Below are 21383 nucleotides of genomic sequence, written 5' to 3'. Positions count from 1 at the left end.
TCGAAATGAGAGGGCTGGAGACTTCAGTCTTGGCTTTATGTCTACTTAAAGTATTACTGAAGTTTTATATGTTTTTCGAGGAATCACTCTAGTGGAAATTAAATGGGGTTTTTGTTGCTGTTGTTTATATAAGCTGAATATTGTTCTGGTGTCATTACCCTAGAGATGAACAACAAGGATGGAGGAGAAAAGAGAATAGAGAAGGAAGGCTTACACAAAGTAGTTAAAAATCTGCAGGCTTCATTTGCTCCAGAAATTCCTCCCTCTGTTCCCTGTTTGCTTTCCCTGGCTGTGGGTTCTTATCTTGAACCTTTTCCCTGAATAGGTTGTTATACTGTGGACCCTGAGGACTTGCCACGCTCTTGCTTTCTACTGGATTAGGCTCAGTATAGATTTGTTCAATGGCCAATCACAGGATATCTTAAAAGAGATCTCACCATATAAGCGCTGAGCAAGGTCAGTGGCCTCCTGAATTCTTTCTTCTTGCTGCGGCACCGAGGGTGCAATAAACTTATTGAACTGCTGGTGGAGAATTTTCACAGCTTCCTTTGTCTTGCACTCTGTGGAATATTTTCCCACTCTTACAACTGTGGCACTTGCATCTTCGTACCAAAAGTGACACTAAATTTAAATAGGATAAAGCACAGGTGAAAGAAATACGGTCCTTCTAAAGTTCTTAATTTTGACCAGTGGAGTATCAAATTTTAATTCCCTCAACTTTATGTTCACATTGGCTTGAACTTTCTAAGTCATAATAAAGAAAATATTAAAACATGATCATATTCTTTTGCACTTAAATGTTAGTGGCAGAAATAAGTACAAATATGAAAATATATATAAATAAAACTATAATAAAGTAAAAATATGAAACTATATTTGATTCTCCTGCCTTCTTAGGTTTGCCTAAAATATAATTCCTAAGAGGAATGTTGCAGACTTACAAGAACAGGCAGGATAAAAAGCACCTGGCACGACAAAGAATCCAAATACATGCTAAATGGCAAGAAAAAGGTCAAATGTTCACAATCCAGCATAATGAATTGATATCATTAACAATACACTGCTAAAGTATTGCCTGATGAATACTCTACCAAATAAATTCTCCTTGAAAAATAAGATTTAGTTTATGAGTGGGAAAATATCATCCAACAAATAGCATTTCACCTTTTCTTAATAGAAAATAGTTATATTTTCCAAACACAGTGGAGAATGAGACAATTTCTCATTAAAAATAAATAACTGTGATGGAAGGAATGTCTGACCCAGACCCAAAGCACTTATGCAGGGTGAGAGATAGAAACACATGACTCTGTTAGGAGTTGGTTTTAAATAAGTGCCACAAAGGCACAACAAACCTGTACATCATATGTAGAAGACTGATCATTTTGATTCTCCTTAATCTGGTGTTAAATCTAAAAACTCAACTGCATTAGTGGTAAAGACGTTCTGTATCTCAAACAATAATGGGAAACAAAGAACACTCAAGAACTTCAAGTGCAGAATTTCTTCAATACGAAGTGTTCAAACAATAACTTTAACTTGTCAAATTTCATATATTTTATGTATACTCTACCTTTTATCCTCTTGACAGTAATAAAACACCAATAACAACTTTTTGTAACTGAAAAATCACAGTATCGATCTTTAAAATAAATATTTTCAAGTTCTGTGAAATAAATAAGCCACTCTGAGCATTTTAAACAGATATCCAGCATAATTTCATGATAATTAAACATCTTCAGTTGATGAGGTTATGGAGAAACAGGAACTCTTATACATTGCCGGTAAATTAGTAAAGACCTTTCTCAAGATAAATTGACCAATAAAACCAAAGACCTTATAACATTCATCCCCTTAAGTCCAGCAATTCCATTTTAAAGAATTATCCTAAGAAAAAAAATCATGAAAAGGAGCATGATACATGTATAATGACAATAACAGCTAATGTGACATTGCTTTAAAGTTGCAAAATAATTTTTGAAAACAACATTGCAACATGGATACCACTGCAAAAAGAAGATACCTCTTCTATCACCTCCTGGAGATGCTCAGTCAGGTCCAAATTCTTCTTGTAATCTGTCACAACTTTGTCAAAGTCATCCACATGTTTTTGCAAATCCTTCACGACTTCCAAAAGGACATTAACTTTATCACTTGGATAATTTAAGAAAGAATCAGAAGTTTTATTACTAACTTTTTCCATTTTCCTTTTCAAAGCCTGTGTGAAAAACAAGAAGTTTTTAAAATAACATTCAATTTGTATATATGATGCTAGTGATTAAATACCGAGAAAAAAACTAGTAAAAGCTTTTGCAGCTTCCTCCAATCTATTAAAATAATAATTATTACAAATACATTATGGAAAGAATGGGTTTTCCCCAAATTCTATTGATTTAGCATTCAGCAAATAAATAGAAAATGTACACAGGTTTATTCCAGATTTTGAGACTAGTAATATGATATTTTTTAAAGACAATGATAATTAAATCAAATAGTTGTCCTCAATAAGCTCACTGTCTCCTGGAAAAGGCATTTAAATAATCTAGCCAGTACATGTGATAATCAGGGTAGGAATAAGAGGCTATAGGAGCAGCAAAACTAATGACATAGATGGACGCAAGAAAAGGAGGAGGAGTGTAGAAGGCGTGTGCATGCGTCCATGCATGTGTGTGTATGTGTTGGGGAGAAGAATGGAAGTAGACACGCGGGGTAGGTTTGGCAGAAACCATTCTGGATCTGCCTCAAGAGATAAATCAATTTATTATGTATTTTTACATGAAGGATAAAATTGTTATAAAAATGGAAAAATACCCTTTGAGTCCCAATGCTACAAAAAGCCAGAGTTAGGTATCTAGATTTGAAATGCAAAACAATTTTGCAATAATTGTGTAGTACATACATACACACACACACACATATACAAACCATATTTTCTTGTTACCTGCATTTTTTCAGCGTACATATCAACTTGTTGAATTTGATATTTAAGCACCTTCAGATTCCGATATTTTTCATTTTTCTTAGTGTAATTAAACTTCAAATTATTGAATTTCTTTTTGACATCTTTGAATGACTCTTTGAGCTGTAGTTCAACAAAAAGAAATAGGGGATTTCCTTAAAATGAGAAAACAAAGTAAGTCATAAAGAAATCAAAGCATCTGAACACTTCAAAATATTCATAATCTTAAAAATGTATTTAGGGTAATTTTCTCTCCCCTCCATTCCCTTCCTTTCCCTTTCTTCTTTTTTGAGACAGGGTCTCACTTTGTCACTCAGGCTGAAGTGCACTGACACGATCTTGACTCATTGCAACATCTGCCTCCTGGGTTCAAGTAATTCTGATGTCTCTCCTAAGTAGCTAGGACTGCAGATGTGTGCCACCATGCCTGGCTAATTTTTGTACTTTTAGTAGAGACAGGGTTTCACCATGTTGGCCAGACTAGTCTCAAACTCCTGGCCTCAAGCGATCCACCTACCGCGGCCTCCCAAAGTGCTGGGATTACAGGCTTGAGCCACCGCGCCCGGCCTCAGAGTGATTTTCAATAGAAAACAAGTCTGCCAAGTGGACACACAAAGTGAATTTAAATATATCCTCCAAATATGAGTAATTATAAAATGTTTAATACTTTTCGATTTGTAATTTTTAATTAGGAATTATAGCTATAGAACATTCCTTTGTCCCTCAAGTAAGAAAATTTCTCAGATATCATACATAAACTTGTAACAACTCTAATTTTCTTATTTGTATTTATTTTATATCTTTTTTTCCCATTCATTCTGTTTTCGATATGCTAATATTTGCCCCAGATCTATCTTCCAATACTCTCTCACAGCCATCATGTATACATTTATTAAGGCTCCAAAAAGCTATCCATGTTGAAGAAGTCAATGAAGTGTTGACATTTAGACCACCTGGACATCGGTGGGGTGGAAGAGAAGACCCAATATGAGATTTAGTAGGGAAAAATAACTATTATCTGCCCAGTTAAAAATTACTTTTCGTGAGCAGTTCTGAAAAGAGTTTTACTTCTTAGATATAGACCATTAACTTCAGAGATCCTTCAAAAACAAAAAAAGTAAAGTGACAGTTGTTGCTAATGACAGCTAAGCTAACCTGTGTATAAATAAAGCATACAGCTATCCATAGGGGAAAGATTTTGACAGTCTTAAAAACAGTTCAACTTTACCAGTGCACCAAATTTCTAAGCGGCCCAGTTCCATTAAATGCACCTCTTTCTGTCCCTTCTCTATATTTAAGAAGGATAAGCATATTGACAGGCAACTCTCTGTATTATCAACAAAGTACAGAGAAAAAAAATACCTTCTCAGATTATATGGAGGCATTTCACAGCAAGACTGAACAATGTCATGGTTGATAAATTTGAGCTAAGATAAGTCAGAAAAGCATTAAAATTCTTTTTGATGACAGCAAACAAATTATTTGGGAGGGAATAAAGACCATGCATGTGCTAGATTTTAGAATTGTAATGCAGAAAAACATACTTGCCCTACAAAATGTATGCTTTTTCAAAATGCTTATTTCAAATTCTGCAGACTGTGAAAATAGAGCCTTTATCTTATCTTTAACACATCTAGGAGACATCAACTTTAAAGCTCTAGTGGAATTGCACACGGAAATTATTATACTGATAGAATTTTTGCATCGGATACACATATACTTAATCAGTGTTGTTTAGTTTATATGGTAAATAATGTTGTTGAACATTACTTTTAAGTTACAAACTAAACCAAGCACAGAGACCGCATGAACTACTTTAACTGATAAATAAATCAGTAATGTTCAGAAAAAGTGAAAAGTTTCAGAATTTGAACATTATTTCTCTATTAGAAACTCAGTGGAATATTTAAAAGATCATATTCAGTTGATGTGTTTGTGAAATAACTAATAAACATTTACATTCTATGGCACTCAATGTTTTAATGTGCATATGTTTGATTTTAACAAGAAAGGATAAATAACGTCAATTTTGTAAGATTGAGATATAAAGGGGTTATATCCTTAGTAATTTACATAAAATTTTGGCAGGAGTTTTTGCAACTATAAATGTAATAAGTACTACATCTGAGGAAACCAGACATTATTGTTTTAAAAAACATCTCAATAACGAGTTACTATTTAATGAGTGCAGAGTTTCTGTTTAAAATGACAAAAAAGCTCTGCAGATGGATGGTGGTGATGGGTTCACAACAATGTGAACGTACCTAATACCACTAAACTATACACTTAAAACAGTTAAGCTGGTAAATTTCATGCTATGTGCATTTTACCACAATTAAAAATGAAGGGAAAAATGCCCTGTCACTAAAATTTATCCACTGGAAAATAAACTTATATATTCTTCTACTTAAATGTGACATACATCAGAAAACCTTAGTCTACAGAAAGGAAGAAGGGCTCTGTCATTAACCTGATAACCACTGGATTACATCTGCTTTAAATGGGAAAATTCAATGTCTATTTGAAAACTATATGATAAATAGAGAAAGGCTGAGATTTAATACTTTAATTTTCAACCATGAGATTTTAAATCTACTTTGGATTAAGAAATTTAAGACTGATAAATGATGAGTGTGATTTGATTTCTGTTTGCTTCAGAATGTGTGCACTTCCACTGAAGATGATTTATAAGGCCAAAGAATGTTCATGACACTGTGGGCATGTGAAATGGGATCAGCTTCTTTCTGACACATGAGCTCCCTTGACAAAGTTGCTGGCACTTTTCTATTTTGGTTTCACTGGAAATCCATTTTAAATCTAAATCTCTGTGCCTTTTTTCAACTCAAAGTCAGGACTACTGCAGATACGAGTGGAAGGCAATATGCACGAAACTACCTTCAGCGATTGAAAAATCTTGCCATTCTTAATTTTCTTACCCGCACTTTCCAATATGAAAACTTAACTTCCAAAAAAAAAAAAAAAAAAAAAAGAAAACTTAACTTCCCATCTAATCCCAACATAACTTGTGGTCATATTTTTAAAGGAACTGAGTGCCATAGTTGCTGGGTGTGGTATCATTGTTCACACAGCTGTTTCTAACTTTAGTCAACTTGTCAACAATGGGGAATGGTGGGATGGGGCTGAGACAACTGCTCCAGTTGAACATATAAGCGGAGAAATACACCCCAAGCTTGGGGTGAGAAAAATTTTACCCTGTTAGAAATCTTTAAATGATGTCATAATTCATACTAAAGTTCCTCAAAGTTTTCAGAAAATTAGGGAAAATATATTTTTAATGAATAATTTTATTTTCCCATCTTTTCACATGGTCAGCTCCTCTATATTTACCATAGAATAAACAGACCGAGTTAACATAGCTATAATTAGAAATAAGCTATTAAGATTTAAAAACTATAAATATTTTGAAATTAGCAGAATGAGCATCTTTGCCAAATTTTCTAGCATGCCGTAAGCCCCCTCTCAGGGTTAGAAATGAACAAAGCTTCTTTGGAAAGAAGCAGAAGGGAAAGAGGCTGATGCCAAGTGAGGCTGGCTTGCTATTGTTAGTCCACCCTGGGCAAGCTGGTTGAGCCAGCTTTGGCATGAAAATGTATTATTTATAAGTTTGCTGCTGTCAAGGCCAATTTGTGTGAGGGACATGGGACATTTAAAACAGAAATGCATTTAATGCATTTAAAAAGAAAGCCTTTCCTTAGAACTATGGCACATGTTTGGCCAGAAGCAAAAATATAAAATGACTGGTCAATTTCCATAATGTCCCCTTCATGAATGTCATTTCTTGCCTGTCATTTTATTTACTCCAGAAAAAAGCTTTTTGATGCTCATGTTCAGCAACAGAAAGCTGTGATGTTATCACCTCCCAGGTATGCGTTATTCAAAATCAAGAGACCCAAAGGCTCAAAATTTAACCCAAATCATTTGCTACAATTATCAATTATCACTTAGGGAGGCTGTGGTGGGTGGATCACCTGAGGTCAGGAGTTCAAGACCAGCCTGGCCAACATGGTGAAACCCCATCTCTACTAAAAATACAAAAATTAGCTGGGCATGGTGGTGCACACCTGTAATCACAGCTACTCGGGAGGCTGAGGCAGGAGAATTGCTTGAACCCAGGAGGCAGAGGTTGCAGTGAGCTGAGATCACTCCAGCCTGGGCGACAGAGTGAGACTCTGTCTAAAAAAAAAAAAAAAAAAACAAAAAAAACAAAAAAAAAATTGTAGAGGCAGGGTCTCACCATCTTGCCCAGGCTGAACTTGAACTCCTGGGCTCCAGCAATCCTCCTACCTTGGCATCCCAAAGTGCAGGGATCACAGGTGTGAGCCACTGCTATTTGTATTCTTATGGCTTGGTACACAGAAGCCACAGTAACACATTCGTTGAGTGAATATAATGGAGTCCTTTTTAAAGAAAATGATGAATTCAGGTTATAAATCTGGAAAATAATTATTGTCTGTACTATACCATTGTGCTGCCCTGTTGGGTGTTTTGCCATCTATGCAAACTCTTTCTCTGCTTCCTTTGCTGCCATGGTCCTTTTGTCAGTGGCAAAGTGCTATACAATGTCAGGTGGTTTTAATTTTATTGTGTATGTGTCCATAGCAACACTATTCCTCTATTCTAATTTACTGCTACTAATCGACTTGTATCCCTGGAACTCATTGGACTGATTTATTCAAGTTGAAAAAAGAATTTGTGCCATTAGAACATGTGACTGATACATGGAACATATATACTAAGTCCTTTTCTGCATAATTCCTGATGGGCAAGATGTTGCTACAGTGGAAAAATTCAGGGTAAGGTAAAATAATTATCTGGAAGTTCTATGTGGAAAACTTGAGAAAATAAATACCAACCCAATTCTGTCATTACTATACTTTTCAGCAAAGTAATTGTGATCTGTAATATGAGCCTCGAGCTACAAATTTCCATTAACATCATGTAGACGTAAAGGTAATTTTTTTGGTCAGGTTGAAAGAAGAAAACATGCTTGATATTAACTTATTACATTTCTAAATGTAGATGTGTAAAGAATGATGTTTCTGTGTCATGTAATATGGCAGAGAATATGTCTATTGTGCTTTGTGTATGAACAACTTATTTATATAGCCAGGCAAGAAAAAATATGAATTATATTCAACATTCATGCATACAAATGTATCTTTGTATGAAATGGGTAGGAAAAAACACAAAATCTGGCAGTCTGAAGATTATTTTTCTAGTAGGTAGACATGAAGAAAATAAGGCTTTACAATTTCCTATGTCTTCATATGAAATTGGAAAAAAATGGTTTTTACTCAAAGATAAGCACAAACTATCATTCATTGTCTTTAAGGCACATCACATTGCATTTTAAAAAATTACATTTAGAACACTTTATTTTGCCTTGGGATACTGAGTTCTTTTCTAAGGGCTTTCAGTGCAGTTAAGACCATGTAAGTTAGCTATAGCATGGTCAAGAAAGAAATTTTTTTGAAATAACCAAATGAACCGTGCTATGATATCAGATCATACAAACATCTTAGATATACCAGAAAATAGGGATAGAAGAGGAAAGCATTAAAAAAAAAGATATTTAACATCAGACCATGCAGTGGTTGAATGACACTGAAATATTATATAAATGGTGAATTCTGAATTTAACAAATGATAAGCATGTTGGTGCCCAACAAATGAGTCTGTGGCCTGAAGTCGATTCCCTGGAACACCCTGAGCTGAAACTCTGTTGTCCTGTAGCATATTCCTAACATGAAAGTCTTATGCTCCTCAGTTTTCCCATCTGAAAAATGAACATACTGAACTGGACATTCTCCAAAATCCATTGCAAGTCAGAATCTGTGAACTTTCTAACAGTACTTTAAGCACATTGGAAGTGAAACTGTGTTTAAAAATCAACTTTAAAAATTAAATGCTACACTTGGTTTAGTCCTCTGGCATGTTATCTAATTTTAATTGTTTATGCAGAAAAAAATAGTGTAACGTATATTTAATTTTACAAATGTTTTAAGCAGCTGTACCCAAAGACTAATAATGATAACAATAAGAATAATGTCTAGATAGCAAATATTATTACCACTGTGGAAACTAGCCATCTGTTTGGGTTCTACTATTCACAATATAAACTAGAACACACGTATTTTTATTTTCCTAAGGGGCATGGAAAATATTCCTTCTGATTATTTTCCCTTAGGCCTGTCGTGAGAAAGTCCAGGGTGTGCACACTCCTCATATCTCCACAAAAAAGGAGAAACGACAAAGACCCAAAGTTCTCAAAGGTCATTTAAATGTGAAATTGTAAGTTACATGAAAGATTAACTGGATCTGTAGTGGAAGCAAATGGGAAGAATATCTCTCTTAAAATGTAAGAGCATGCTGAAGTGATACCTGATTCCTAAATCAAACCCGCATGTATCTGGCTGTTCATTCTGACACGGTACAGACAATCCTGGGGCGTCCCTACTGACAGGAAGGGACATCTGTCATCCCAGCCGACTGGCTCCAAACGCAGTCTCATCATGAGGCAGTCCCTATAAATAGAATTCCTGCTGGAAGGGCCTGAACAGGGAGACCCAGCTTCATAAATATCACAGGTCTACAGGGAGACAGAAATGGAGCCAGAGGGGGCTGGGAAAACCCCTCAGCCTGCTCCACTTGCACGTCAGCAAATGTAGAGCCCAACCATCCCTGCAAAGAGGGAGGATTTTTGGCAAGACAAAGGTTTACAAATAGAAGTACACGAGGAGGAAGAGAAGGAGGGAAAACCAGAGGAAAGGGGGAGGGGGAGGGGAGGAAAGAAGAGAGAAGGACGAATAAAGAAGATAACTTTAAGGAAAGACTGTAAAGGAACAGTTTCCATAACCATGAATCCACATTTTGTAGCCTTGGGGAGACTAATGTGCTCTGATGGTTTTCCTTAACAAGACATGATTGACATGTAAGCAGCAGTACAGGAACCTGAAGTGGCCGTTCTATCACCTACAGGGCAAATTACAACACCGGTTCAACACCAAAGAGTCTTGACACCTCTCTAGCCAAAAGTAACTCGCTGGAACACAAATTATGAGCTGAAACTCTACAGTCCTGTAGCACACTGCTGAAATGAACATCATTATCAGATATCAGTTCCTGCTTCCCTCCTGTTTAACAGGATCAAAGTGGCCACTCCTGCTCTCTTCCCCTCTGGTTTTTCTTCCAGCCATGCTCCATCCTGCACCTGCCTGTGGTCTGTAAATATGTGGCCTACAGGAAGGGCCACTTCAGAGCCATGCCACCATTAAAGTTGAGTTATTTACACTTATTTCTGTGCTTTAATGTTGTTGGGTAATATTTGATACTTGCTGGGTCTAGTTGATGTAAATTGGGCATAAATAGAAAGTGAAGAAAGTTTACTGCCTCCTTTTCCACCACCTTCTTTCCCAATGGACTCATGGCTTAATAGGCTCAGAAACATTTTGTTCTAAATGGAGATAAATCCAGAATTATGGGTACCCTTGTGTTCTGCTATCACTTCCCAGTTAAGAATCAGAACTGTTGCTATCCCAATCTGTGAGTTGTTTTCTCCCAGAACAAGTAAGCCTTTCAATGGAAAGCTTAGCTAGGAGCAGGTGGTGGTTGTGATTTAGTGAATATCTAGGTGTTGTCGATTGGTTACAGTTGAGGGAGAGGAGGTAGAATTAAGCATGTGGAGGTGCATGGATGTAGAAGATCACTCTGATCTGTCACTTCTTTTTTCTCGAAGAGTTGTTTTGCCAGAAAAGCCACGCAGTTTGAGTAAATATGAAACCAGCCACTTGACCTCAGTGATAATACTTCGTAGCCTCCGAAGCAAAGTGCCTGCTCCCTGGCCTCTGGCACCATTGACTCACCATGAGTCAATGACCCTTAAATAGAACCTCAGCAGGCTGGAGTTGGCTGCAACGAACTGGTCAATGTCACCCCTTCCTCTGGGTCCTGAAAAAGCTGTATCCACTCAAGCAAATGACTGCTATACAGGTTTGAGGGAGAAGGGGGAAGCAAAAAACAAACAAAAGCAAGCAAAAAAACCATACTACTGAATTATTGGTTTTTCTATGTATTGACATCATACTGACTTCAACAAATTTGGGAGCTTGAAGTTGACTCAAACTTCCAGAGCCCTGAGGTCACTGCTCAGTGGATTAAAAGACATAAGTGAGAAGAAAGTCTCCTGATTCACTGTGTGTCTGTGTGTGTGGGAGTGTGCACATATGTGGACATTTAGACACATGTTTTAGGGTCAAACAGCTTTTTGGCAATGTGCCAGTTCTCACCCCTCCCACCCCCACCTCGTTTATCTCGTCTCTCATGGCGCAGTACTCCAAACTACGGGACAGGCTCCGTTCATACTCCTCAGCTTTGGCACGCCACTTCATGCTTTCCTCCTCAAGGAGCTCCAGCTGCTGCTGTAAGTTCTTTGCAGAAACATTAGAGCAGTGCTAAAAGAGACAAATGGTGGTAATGGGGAGAATGGGCAAAACAGCAATGAGATGAGTAAGCTATTTACCTGAATTATGAAACTCATAAATGACACTTTTTTAAAAAAGAAATAGGTTCCTGATTTATTTTACCTTAAACATATTTGAGCATAATTATTTCAGAAAGAAGCCAGACACCCAACATTATAGAAAAGATATTTCCCAGCTCAAATTTCTAGTGTTGAAGATTCACTCATCACACCCAACTCCTCAGAGACCCCATTCATTATAGGGTATAATCTTTACTTCAAAAGGCCTAAAATATGCATTAGAAACATTTGATTTCTGCACTATAATTTTCCTGTCAACTTGAGCTTAACCTCAGGTTCATTATGCAAGTGCTCCAATCTCAGCTCAGCACAGCGGGCTGCCAGGGCCAAGGCCAGAGGACGATTGGAGAACAATTCACATTATTTGCACAAAGTGAGACTTCTTGCTTTCTTATTCTTTTAAAAATAAATGTACTAATAAAATAAAACTCTTTAAAAAGAAAGCTCTTTCCTGGCAAAAAACCAATTCCATTAACAACAGCAGATAATTTGTATTTCTGTATCTTTCAGTTCAAAAAATATATATTTTATATTCACTGCATTTCATATAGTTTAGTGGATATCTTACATGTACTTTAAAATAAAATGGGCCATTATGATTTTATTAATGTTATACCTGTTGTTAGAGTAAACATAATCTTTTCTCCCCTCAAGTTAGAAATCTGGAGAAGGATTTTGTGTTTTATTTTGTGTTTGTTGGTAGTGGTGGTTTTTGTGTGTATGTGTGTGTTTTTTTTCTTTTTTCTTTTTGAGATGGAGTCTTATTCACTCTGTTGCCCAGGCTGGAGTGCAAAGGCTGGATCTTAACTCACTGCAACCTCTCCTTCCCGGGTTCAAGCGATTCCCCTACCTCAGCCTCCCAAGTAACTGGGATTATAGGCATGTAATACCACACCTGGCTAATTTTTGTAGTTTTAGTAGAGACAGAGTTTCGCCATGTTGGCCAGGCTGGTCTTGAACTTCTCGGCCTCCTAAAGTGCTGGGATTACAGGCGTGAGTCAATGTGCCCAGGCTGAAGAAGGATTTTTTTTTTAAGAATCAATGTCCAGTGAATTATTGATGAAAATTTGATCTGGGAATATTTCCTTCTCTTTTAGGCCCCTCTTTTGAAGTCTGACAGTGGCATCAAACAAATCCAACGAGCCCTGGCTAGAATCAGGAGACTTGGACTTCTCCATTCTGGGCTTTTATGGGTAAGGTGGGAATTTCTGTTTGCCTCAAATTCTTCATCCATAAAATGATAGCTCTGGCCTGGGTGAACTCTAAGATCTAGATGGTCTTCCAGATCAGCAATGCTAAAACAGCATTGGCCAACAAAAATAGAATGTAAACACACAAATAATTTAAAATTGCCTAGTAGTCATATCAAAAAATCAAATAAAAAGATAGAGCAAAATTAATTTTTATAATATAACCAACTATGTCCAAATATCACCATTTTAACATGTAAGTAATATAAAAAATACTACTATGATTGCTTTTCATAATACCTCTTTGAAATCTGGTGTGTATTTCATACTTTGAGCATCCTCACTTGTTGCTAAATTTTGATCAGAAATATTTGATCTGTATTTTAATTTTTTTAATTTACAGTTTCAAAAGTTGATTCCCATACCCAAATTGCTCTCAACATACTTAAAAGTTTTCCAATAACTATACTGAGGATCAGTTTTTAAATTTATATTTAAATTAATGCAAGTTAAATAAAATTAAAACTTTAGTTTTTTAGTTGCATTAGGCACATGTCAAAGGCAAAAAAGTGACTGCGACACTGGACTATACAGATCTACTATATAAATGCTCTTAAAAAATTTTTTCATGAGAATAGAGGTATTCAACAAGACTTTTATATTTAGATTTTCTACTTAAAATTTTTTCTCTTGTCAGACGGTAGAAACGAATCACAAATAACTACCCCAATGGTTTAATTTATTTTTAAATTTAACATATACTAAGCAATCTGCCTGGTTTCTTTCATACGCTAGCCCAAGCCCCAGTTAGAACTGAGTCAAATGATGGTGGTGCTGGATGCTTACAGGCCGCTGCACTGATGAGATGATGTCCACTCCTAAGGAAAGGGCCAGTCTGTGGAGATGGTCTACACGTGCTTGCTTTTCCTGAGAGCACCAGAGGTGAATCTGCACATCGTGAGCATCACCCAGTTCCTTCGGCTGCTCTACAAACTCCAGCTCTCTTGATCTGATGAGATGTCCCAGCTAAAATTTAGGGCATTAACAATTAACCTGAGTTTTATATGAAGACAGATTTTTTTTTTTTAAGCCTAATTTCTATAGCACATTTTGCTAGCTGGTCGAAATGCTGCCAAGGCCATCTATAAACTGTTGGCATTAGCCAAATAAGAATGCTGCAAATCCAATGGTGGTAAAATTGAACTGCTAACGTCGTCAGTTCCATTAAAGAAGGAAATTCTTTTTGGTCATGAACCAAAACATTAGCAAGATCTAGGCCTGTGCTCTGAGTAAATTTAGAGGCTATTTTAAATGGATATTAATTAATATTCCTCTATCTTATGTTAATAGAGACCATAACTATGAAGTTTTTGTAAAAATGCCACCAACAAATAGCACTCCGTGATGTCAGGTACTTGAAGTGCAAAAAAAAAAAAAAATTGAACTTGGTTTCTGCCCTCAAAGAGCCTACAACTGAATTGGGCGGGGCGGGGGGTAGGGGAGGGAAGCTATGCTTATCAAAAGGTAGTTAAGAATCAAGATAGTAAAATGCAAGATATGTGGAATAAATAATGAGCTCTAGGATTTTTGAAGAGAGAGAAATCACTCCAAGTGAGGTAGGATTGTTGGAAGGAGGTATAGGATTTAGATAAGAGGGAGGAGAAAGACAGACTTGTCAAATAATGGCAGCCTGAGAGTCAAGGGTTGGAGTTAGATATGTGTGCATCATCTCTGAGGGATGAAGAGCTCAGTTTGTCTGGAACAAAAGGAAGAATAGGAACATAGTGAGAGTAAAGATAGGGGCCAGATTGTATAAACTTCTGATATTAGAAGATACAATTTGGTCTTTATTTATTATTTAATAATTCATTTTTAATTGCATAGTTTAAAACTCAGGATTTTTCAAACATCCCTTCTAAGCCTTACCGCTTCCTTGACTTGATGGAACTGGACCACCTTGTACAGGATATCCTCGTAATCCTGGATTCTCTCTTTCTGTTTTTGTTGGAGGTGAATGAGGTCCTTCAGTTGTTGAGACTTTTCTTTTACAGGGGCTCCTTTGCCAGTTAACTCCTCTGATTCTTTCATAATGTATTGAACCTCATCATTTAATTGCTAAAATAGTGAAAGTGATAAAAAAAATCTTGCTTTTAAAGAACTTTTTTACTTTGCAACTGACAATATAAAGGTCTAAACAATGAATCACTCATTCATTTGTCAACAAACACTTATTATGAATGCCCTCACCCTCCAAAAAATTTGGGCATTGTGCTGGATGATAGAGATATATTTTTCTATATTCATCTGAGAAGTTTACAAAAAAAAATAGCATGAGCAATGCAAAAATGTTTCAAAGCTATGTGGAAAAACAAAGTCATACATTTCTATGGCATACCAAATGTTCTATTCATCTGTTAAGTAAATGTATTTTAGATATTTTATGCAGCCCCATGATTATCTCTGATATTTAATACAGACTAGAATCAGGCAGTATGGTAAAAACACCATGAGGAGATGAGTGTAAAAATATATCAGGGGAATAACTTGTGCTCTGTGATAAAAGAATGATCAGAATGAACCACCAGCTGAACAGCATAGTAGACAGACTGTTTCAAAAGCGGTCATCCCATGATCCACAAATAGCCATCACATGTAGGGAAGGATAAACTGCCTTCTCTTTCACCCGGCATTGCTCAGATACCCCTTATGGGAATCCAGATTCTGGAATAGAATTTACAACGGGGGCATACTTTAAAGAGAATGCTACTGTAGGCCGGGCACGGTGGCTCACATCTATAATCCCAGCACTTTGGGAGGCCAAGGAGGGTTGACCACCTGAGGGCAGGAGTTCAAGACTACCCTAGCCAATATGGCAAAACCCTGTCTCTACTAAAAATACAAAAATTAGCCGGGCGTGGTGGCGTACACCTGTAATCCCAGCTACCCCAGAGGCTGAGACACGAGAATCACTTGAACCTGGAAGGCAAAGCCTGCAGCAAGACAAAATTGTGCTACTGCACTCCAGCCTGGGCAACAGAGTAAGACTCTGTCTCAAAAAAAAAAAAAAAAAAAAAAGAGAGAGAGAGACAGAGTGAGAGAAAAAGAGAGAATGCTACTATAATTTCAAGCGTAGATCTTTTGTATGAAAGGTAAAAGCAATGGAAATGATTTAGACTAAGGAGATAATTTTCAGAAGAGTGACCTAAAAAGGGTTGTCGAGTTTAAGCATTTGGGCATCAAATATATGTGCACCACAGTGACGGGGCTAAAGAAGTATGGCAATGGTCCTGATTTAGAGGAACTTACATGTACATGCAAATGTGCATACAAACCAAACGCATATAAGCAGATAACACAGGGTGTATTAAAGAACCTAATATAGGCCAGTCACATTTGCTGAGAGTTTTAAAGAGTTTGCTGTGGGTTACAGTTGTGGGTGTGTTTGTGTGTAGCAGGCGTGGTGGCTATGTTTTACATTGGTTTTTGTCTTAATGGAACCTACCGTTCCCTAAAGGAATCTTCAATCTTCTGATTCTGGGATTCTTGGAAGCCCACATTTATGAAGTAGTGACAGCTAGAAACACAGGTATCTAAATTTTGCAGCAAAGCATAAGAATCCAGGCAGAAGTATGATGTGACTAGCAGCTGGCAATTTTTGGCAGTTGTGTCACATTTTGGAGAGGCAAGAGGCAGGGAAATAGGGACAGTGTTAAGCAGTCAGGGTCAGGAGCATGACTTGTGGTTTTGTTGCTCATATCCTGAGAGGTGGAGTGGAGAGCACAGCAAAATTCCTGGGGTGATGGTACGTGCCTGGGGTGCTGGTGGGTGAGGACAGTGACATAACAGTGGTCACCTCAGGGACTCAGGGCAGCAGAGCCTCTGGGTCTGAGGTTGCCCATCCTTGTTCTGAGAGGTCTCAATTTAAAACACCTCTGCACTCCCCAGGAAAAGAATTAGAGTGAAAATACAGGATAAATACATGACTAGTTTAATTAGCCATGTGAATTTTAAAAATCTAAGATAAAAATCTATTTAGGACATTTTGTAGCCCAAATGTTGGTATATCATCAAATTCAAAAGAATGTAGGAAAACAGTAAGAAAAATGTCCCTACAGTGGATTTTTAGACAAGCGATACTTTTGTTTAAAAAATAGAAATTCACCAGCCTATTACAATTAATCAGGTAAACTGCAACCAAACAGTTTTAAATATTTTTTCCATTCACCCAAATCCGGCAATGTATTTCTTCACCTGGAACCGAGGCTTCATGTCATTCCATTCTTGTCGTAGCTCTAAAATGAACTGGAGGCTCCCTCCAAGGTCAAGTGCAGACACAGGCATAAGCGCTTCCTGAAGAAGTTTTAAGTTGTGAGTAGTCTGAAATAAATATTGGACAGTTACACATGCATTTTCTTTGACATCTCCAGCAAATGTGATCATTCTAGTAATGACAAGAGTGTGATCAAATTTTTCAAGCCCCATGAAAACGCTCAGGATGTGGCATGAGCTCAGGGTTCTAAACAACCAAGGAGTAAGGCCCTTGGTTTCTGCTGCCTTTTTTGGTTTTACTGTGGTAAAATATACATAATAAAAGTTACCATGTTTACCATTTTGGGGTGTACATTTCAGAGGCATGATATTTAATACATTCATATCATTGTGCAATCACCATCACCACCATCCATCTCCAGAACTTGTTCATCATCCCAAACAGAAACTCTGCACCCATTAAACAACTCCCCATTCCCTCCCTCGATCTCCCAGCCCCTGGTAACCTACATTCTGCTTTCTGCCTCTATGAGTTTGACGACAGGGACCTCATTTATAAGTGGAATCACACGATATTTATCCTTTTGTGTTTGGCTTATTTCACTTAGCTAGTGTTTTCAAGGTTCGCTCATGTTAGCCTGTGTCAGAATTTCATTCCTTTTCACACCCCATTGTCCCTTGCCTCACCTTTTTAAGCTGCTCTTTGAATGCCGCCCACTGCTGTTTGACAGGCTTGCTTTCCGTGGCTTTAAGCTGCCATGCCAGCCGAAGGAGGCTAAGTTCTTCCCGTTCTGCTTTCTGGTTTTCCATAGTGTTCTTCATGATGTACACTTCATTTTCCACATTTAGTATCTCATTCTCTTTTGCCTGTTAAATTAATAATTCATATAATAGCTTTTCTTTCCCAAGAGATACAGCTTTTTGTTGTATATAACTATTTGACGAGGCAAATTCTTTATCACAGCCAAAGCAGAGCACGGTTCTGACATCCCAACAAGTTCGAACTCCCTGCGCAGAGGCACAGTTCAGCTCTCGGAACCCACATACTGTTCTTAGACGTCAGGTCCCCAGTTCTTCAAGACCCAAGGGGTGTTTGAATTCGTACCTAGGGTCTGGTTATTTCCTGGGGTTTAAAAGATTATTTAATGAGCAGAGGATCCAGAATTTTTGAAGTCAAGATTTAAAACATGCGTATAAGTATACCTATATGCATTTGAAAGATACTCTATCTTTTATTTTAACACGCTCATTAGAATACATCAAAATATCAGTATTGAGGAATAGGAGGGGACAGGATGTTCTGGACCACTGTTTTTCTTTTTCTTTAAACTATTCCATTGTATACATTGCAATTATTTTAAATGTCCTTTGCTGTTTCTCAAGTTCCTCCATTTTGTGAGAACTGAAATGGGTCTGCATCTCTGTATACAGAACTACATCATACACCGGAAGCACAGTACCTAAGATCGAAGATTTCACTTCCAAGCTTTCATATGTTCTGCTTTACTGATTAGAAATCTTTTAAACAATGGTTTTAAACAAAGGGAAATTCAATTAGTGGTAAAATGATAATAGCAAAGAGTAAGACTACGTGTGCTTTATTTCTGTAGAAACATTTAAAAAATGCACAGGAACATTCATTTGGCAAAACAGTTATTATGTTTTTTACTTTAGTAGCCAGCCTTTCTCAATAAATCTTCAAATTTCTATCTTCTCAATGACAGCAATTGATAGTATCATAAATATTTAACAGGATATTTTAAAGATAGGCCATTTTATTTTAAAATTATTTTAAATGATATTGATATTGTGCACTTATATTTTTATATAATTTTATACATTATAAAGTGGCAACTAATTCCAAAAAATATATATATTTGTAGGTCCTAAATGAGGATTCCTCCATGAACTTAATAATCTAGTAATAAAATGATATATTCCCTCATTATTAATAATGATACATAATAAATTATGAAAGATATTAGACAACTCAGCAGAATCCACCCCAAATTATACTTTTATCTATATAATAAAGTTATCTTTCACATATTTTAAAGAAATGATTAACCAGAATGTAATGTACTATATAATTTAACATAAATTTTGAAACTGCAGCATGCCAATGACAACTTTAATCAGAAGGATATGGTGGATTCTGAGTGAGGTCTAGAGAAAGGAGAGCTATAGTAGGATTCGTAGATGTCTAGCTAGTAGGATCTGTGAAAAGTGATCCTGTATTTGGCAGATGAATATTTTGGCCACTCAAGAAGATTGAATAATTTGCCTGAGGTCTAATCAGTAAACACAGTACTCATTTTACTTCCGTGTAGGGCATGGAAACTTTTTGCCATAATCCAGTCTAAATAGGCGACTAAAGCATTCCTTTTTCACTTGTATTCATGCACCATGAATGGTTTTCTGATGTCTTACTTTTCAGATACCTTGATAATAGGAAGGCTGTATCCCAGATAGCATTCTTGGTACTGACCATTATAAATAAATAAATTGGAAGTTTCATCAAGATGTCTGTCATAATTTGAACCTGAATCAATTTCTCTGATCTTAATGATTTTTAGATGAACTGAAAAATTTTCTATTTCTGGCTTGAAAATATGAGCCACGACAACCCAATAAAAAACAGAACACTCAATTGAATATACCAGCTGGCCTCTGCCTTCTTGACGAGCAAACTGGTCACCATGATTCAACAATAATGTTTGTTTAAAAGCCTAGTGGTCCAAAAGATATCATGAGAATGAAAAAAAATTGTTTTACTTACTTTACCAACAATTTCATCTCTCCAAATGTTGCTAACCAATAAATTTCATTATCATGTGGGCTTTAATTTTAATCAGTAAGGAGGAACTTATTTATCATATGATAGTGGCAAAGACCTTGGGGTAGAGTGACCATGTTTATGACATCAAGATAAAAGACCACCAGAGCACAGTAGTAAAATACATGCTATTTCTGGGAGATCTAAGTAGGCATTGAATATTATGATAACCTAAGTTTATTTAGATATAGATTCAAAATATAATTTGGAATGAGTTATTGTTGCAGATCTTTAAAAACGAAAATCTGATTGTACAATCTTAAACATTCTAAATAAGTAACCAAGGACTTCTGGGTAGAATGGAGTAGCCAGTGGCAGAGCAGTGCTTTTGCTTAGAATACCTAGAAAAGCTAGGTAAAATGCAGAGGGAATCCATTTGAAGGAAGCAGAGAGCTGCTCTGCAACCAGAACTAGAGAGGCTGACTCCAGAGAGGGAAGAACCTGACAGTGGTGAGCTCATCTGTCATCCCAGGGGCATTTCCCAATTCTGTGCAGACAGGAGGCTGATAATCAAGACTTCCCTGGAGCAGAGAAACCAACAGAGATTTTGGCAGACACTTGGAGGGCTTCAAGCACAATGATCTTCTTCTAAAGAAGATTGACAAAATACCGGGGGTATATGGGGCAGTGGATTAAAAAACCTAAGCTAAAGGCCTCTGAAAAGCAGAGTGGAGTTTTTCAGCAGACAACCCAAACAAAGATTGGAGTTTGTGACCTGCCAGGGGCACAGATCTCAGAGAAAGCACCTGGCTCTCAATACAAAACTCTGGGAGCCTGAGGGGACAGGACTACACTGCAAACACAACTCTGCCAGCTTCTGATTGGCTTCAGTGATTGCCTACCAACACCTGCCTGGAGAAAGAAGGGCGACCCTTTCTAGAAGAAGAAAACACCATCTGCCGATCCTCCAATTTTTTATACATAATGTCTGGCATTTGATAAATATTCACTAGTGCTGCCAAGACACAGGACTACAGGACTGGAAACCAAGTGAAAAATTAGACAATAGAAACCGCTCCAGATCGGCCGGGTGCTGTGGTTCATGCCTGTAATCCCAGCACTTTGGGAGGCCGAGGTGGGCAGATCACTTGAAGTCAGGAGTTCGAGACCAGCCTGGCCAACGTGGTGAAACCCCGTCTCTACTAAAAATACAATTATTTGCTGGGCCTGGTGGCGGGCACCTGTAATTCCAGCTAATCTAGGGACTGAGGCATGAGAATCGCTTGAACCCGAGAGCTAGAGGTTGAAGGGAGCTGAGATCGCGCCACTGCACTCCAGCCTGGGTGACAGAGCGAGACTCTATCTAAAAAAAAAAAAAAAAAAAAAAAGAAAGGAAAGAAAGGAAAAAAAGAAAGAGCGAGCTCCAGATCCAAATGTTGTAGTTAGCTGACAAACACTTTAAGTGCCTAGGGTTAATATATGGTTCAAGAAAGTATTGGAAGGATGGGAAAAGTGCAGACAAGAAACAGAATTTCGAATTTCATCAGCAATTTAACTCTAATAAATAAAAGTACGAACTGTATATTCCAGAATGAAAATTTCTGAAATGAAGTTAGTAATAAGATAGAC

The 21383-nt window shown here is 37.1% G+C and overlaps 1 protein-coding gene across 8 annotated transcripts in view; it reads right to left on the bottom strand.

Moving 5' to 3' along the window:
• The window catches only part of CCDC141 (coiled-coil domain containing 141), a 258308-nt gene that overhangs the window by 60790 nt on the left and 176135 nt on the right, over nt 1-21383 (bottom strand). For all 8 annotated transcript variants that reach the window (XM_050750515.1, XM_050750519.1, XM_050750517.1 and 5 more), the window contains 8 exons: nt 17666-17845; nt 16961-17086; nt 14636-14824; nt 13556-13735; nt 11281-11430; nt 2942-3082; nt 2024-2218; nt 438-621 (listed from right to left, as the gene is read on the bottom strand). In XM_050750515.1, the coding sequence (XP_050606472.1) occupies nt 438-621; nt 2024-2218; nt 2942-3082; nt 11281-11430; nt 13556-13735; nt 14636-14824; nt 16961-17086; nt 17666-17845 (1345 nt within the window). The remainder of the gene's footprint in view (nt 1-437; nt 622-2023; nt 2219-2941; nt 3083-11280; nt 11431-13555; nt 13736-14635; nt 14825-16960; nt 17087-17665; nt 17846-21383) is intronic.

The sequence above is a fragment of the Macaca thibetana genome, chromosome 12 (genome assembly GCF_024542745.1).
Source record: "Macaca thibetana thibetana isolate TM-01 chromosome 12, ASM2454274v1, whole genome shotgun sequence".
Classification (NCBI taxonomy): domain Eukaryota; kingdom Metazoa; phylum Chordata; class Mammalia; order Primates; family Cercopithecidae; genus Macaca; species Macaca thibetana.
Note: the sequence above shows the minus strand (reverse complement) of the source record. Positions and strands in the feature narration are given on the sequence as shown.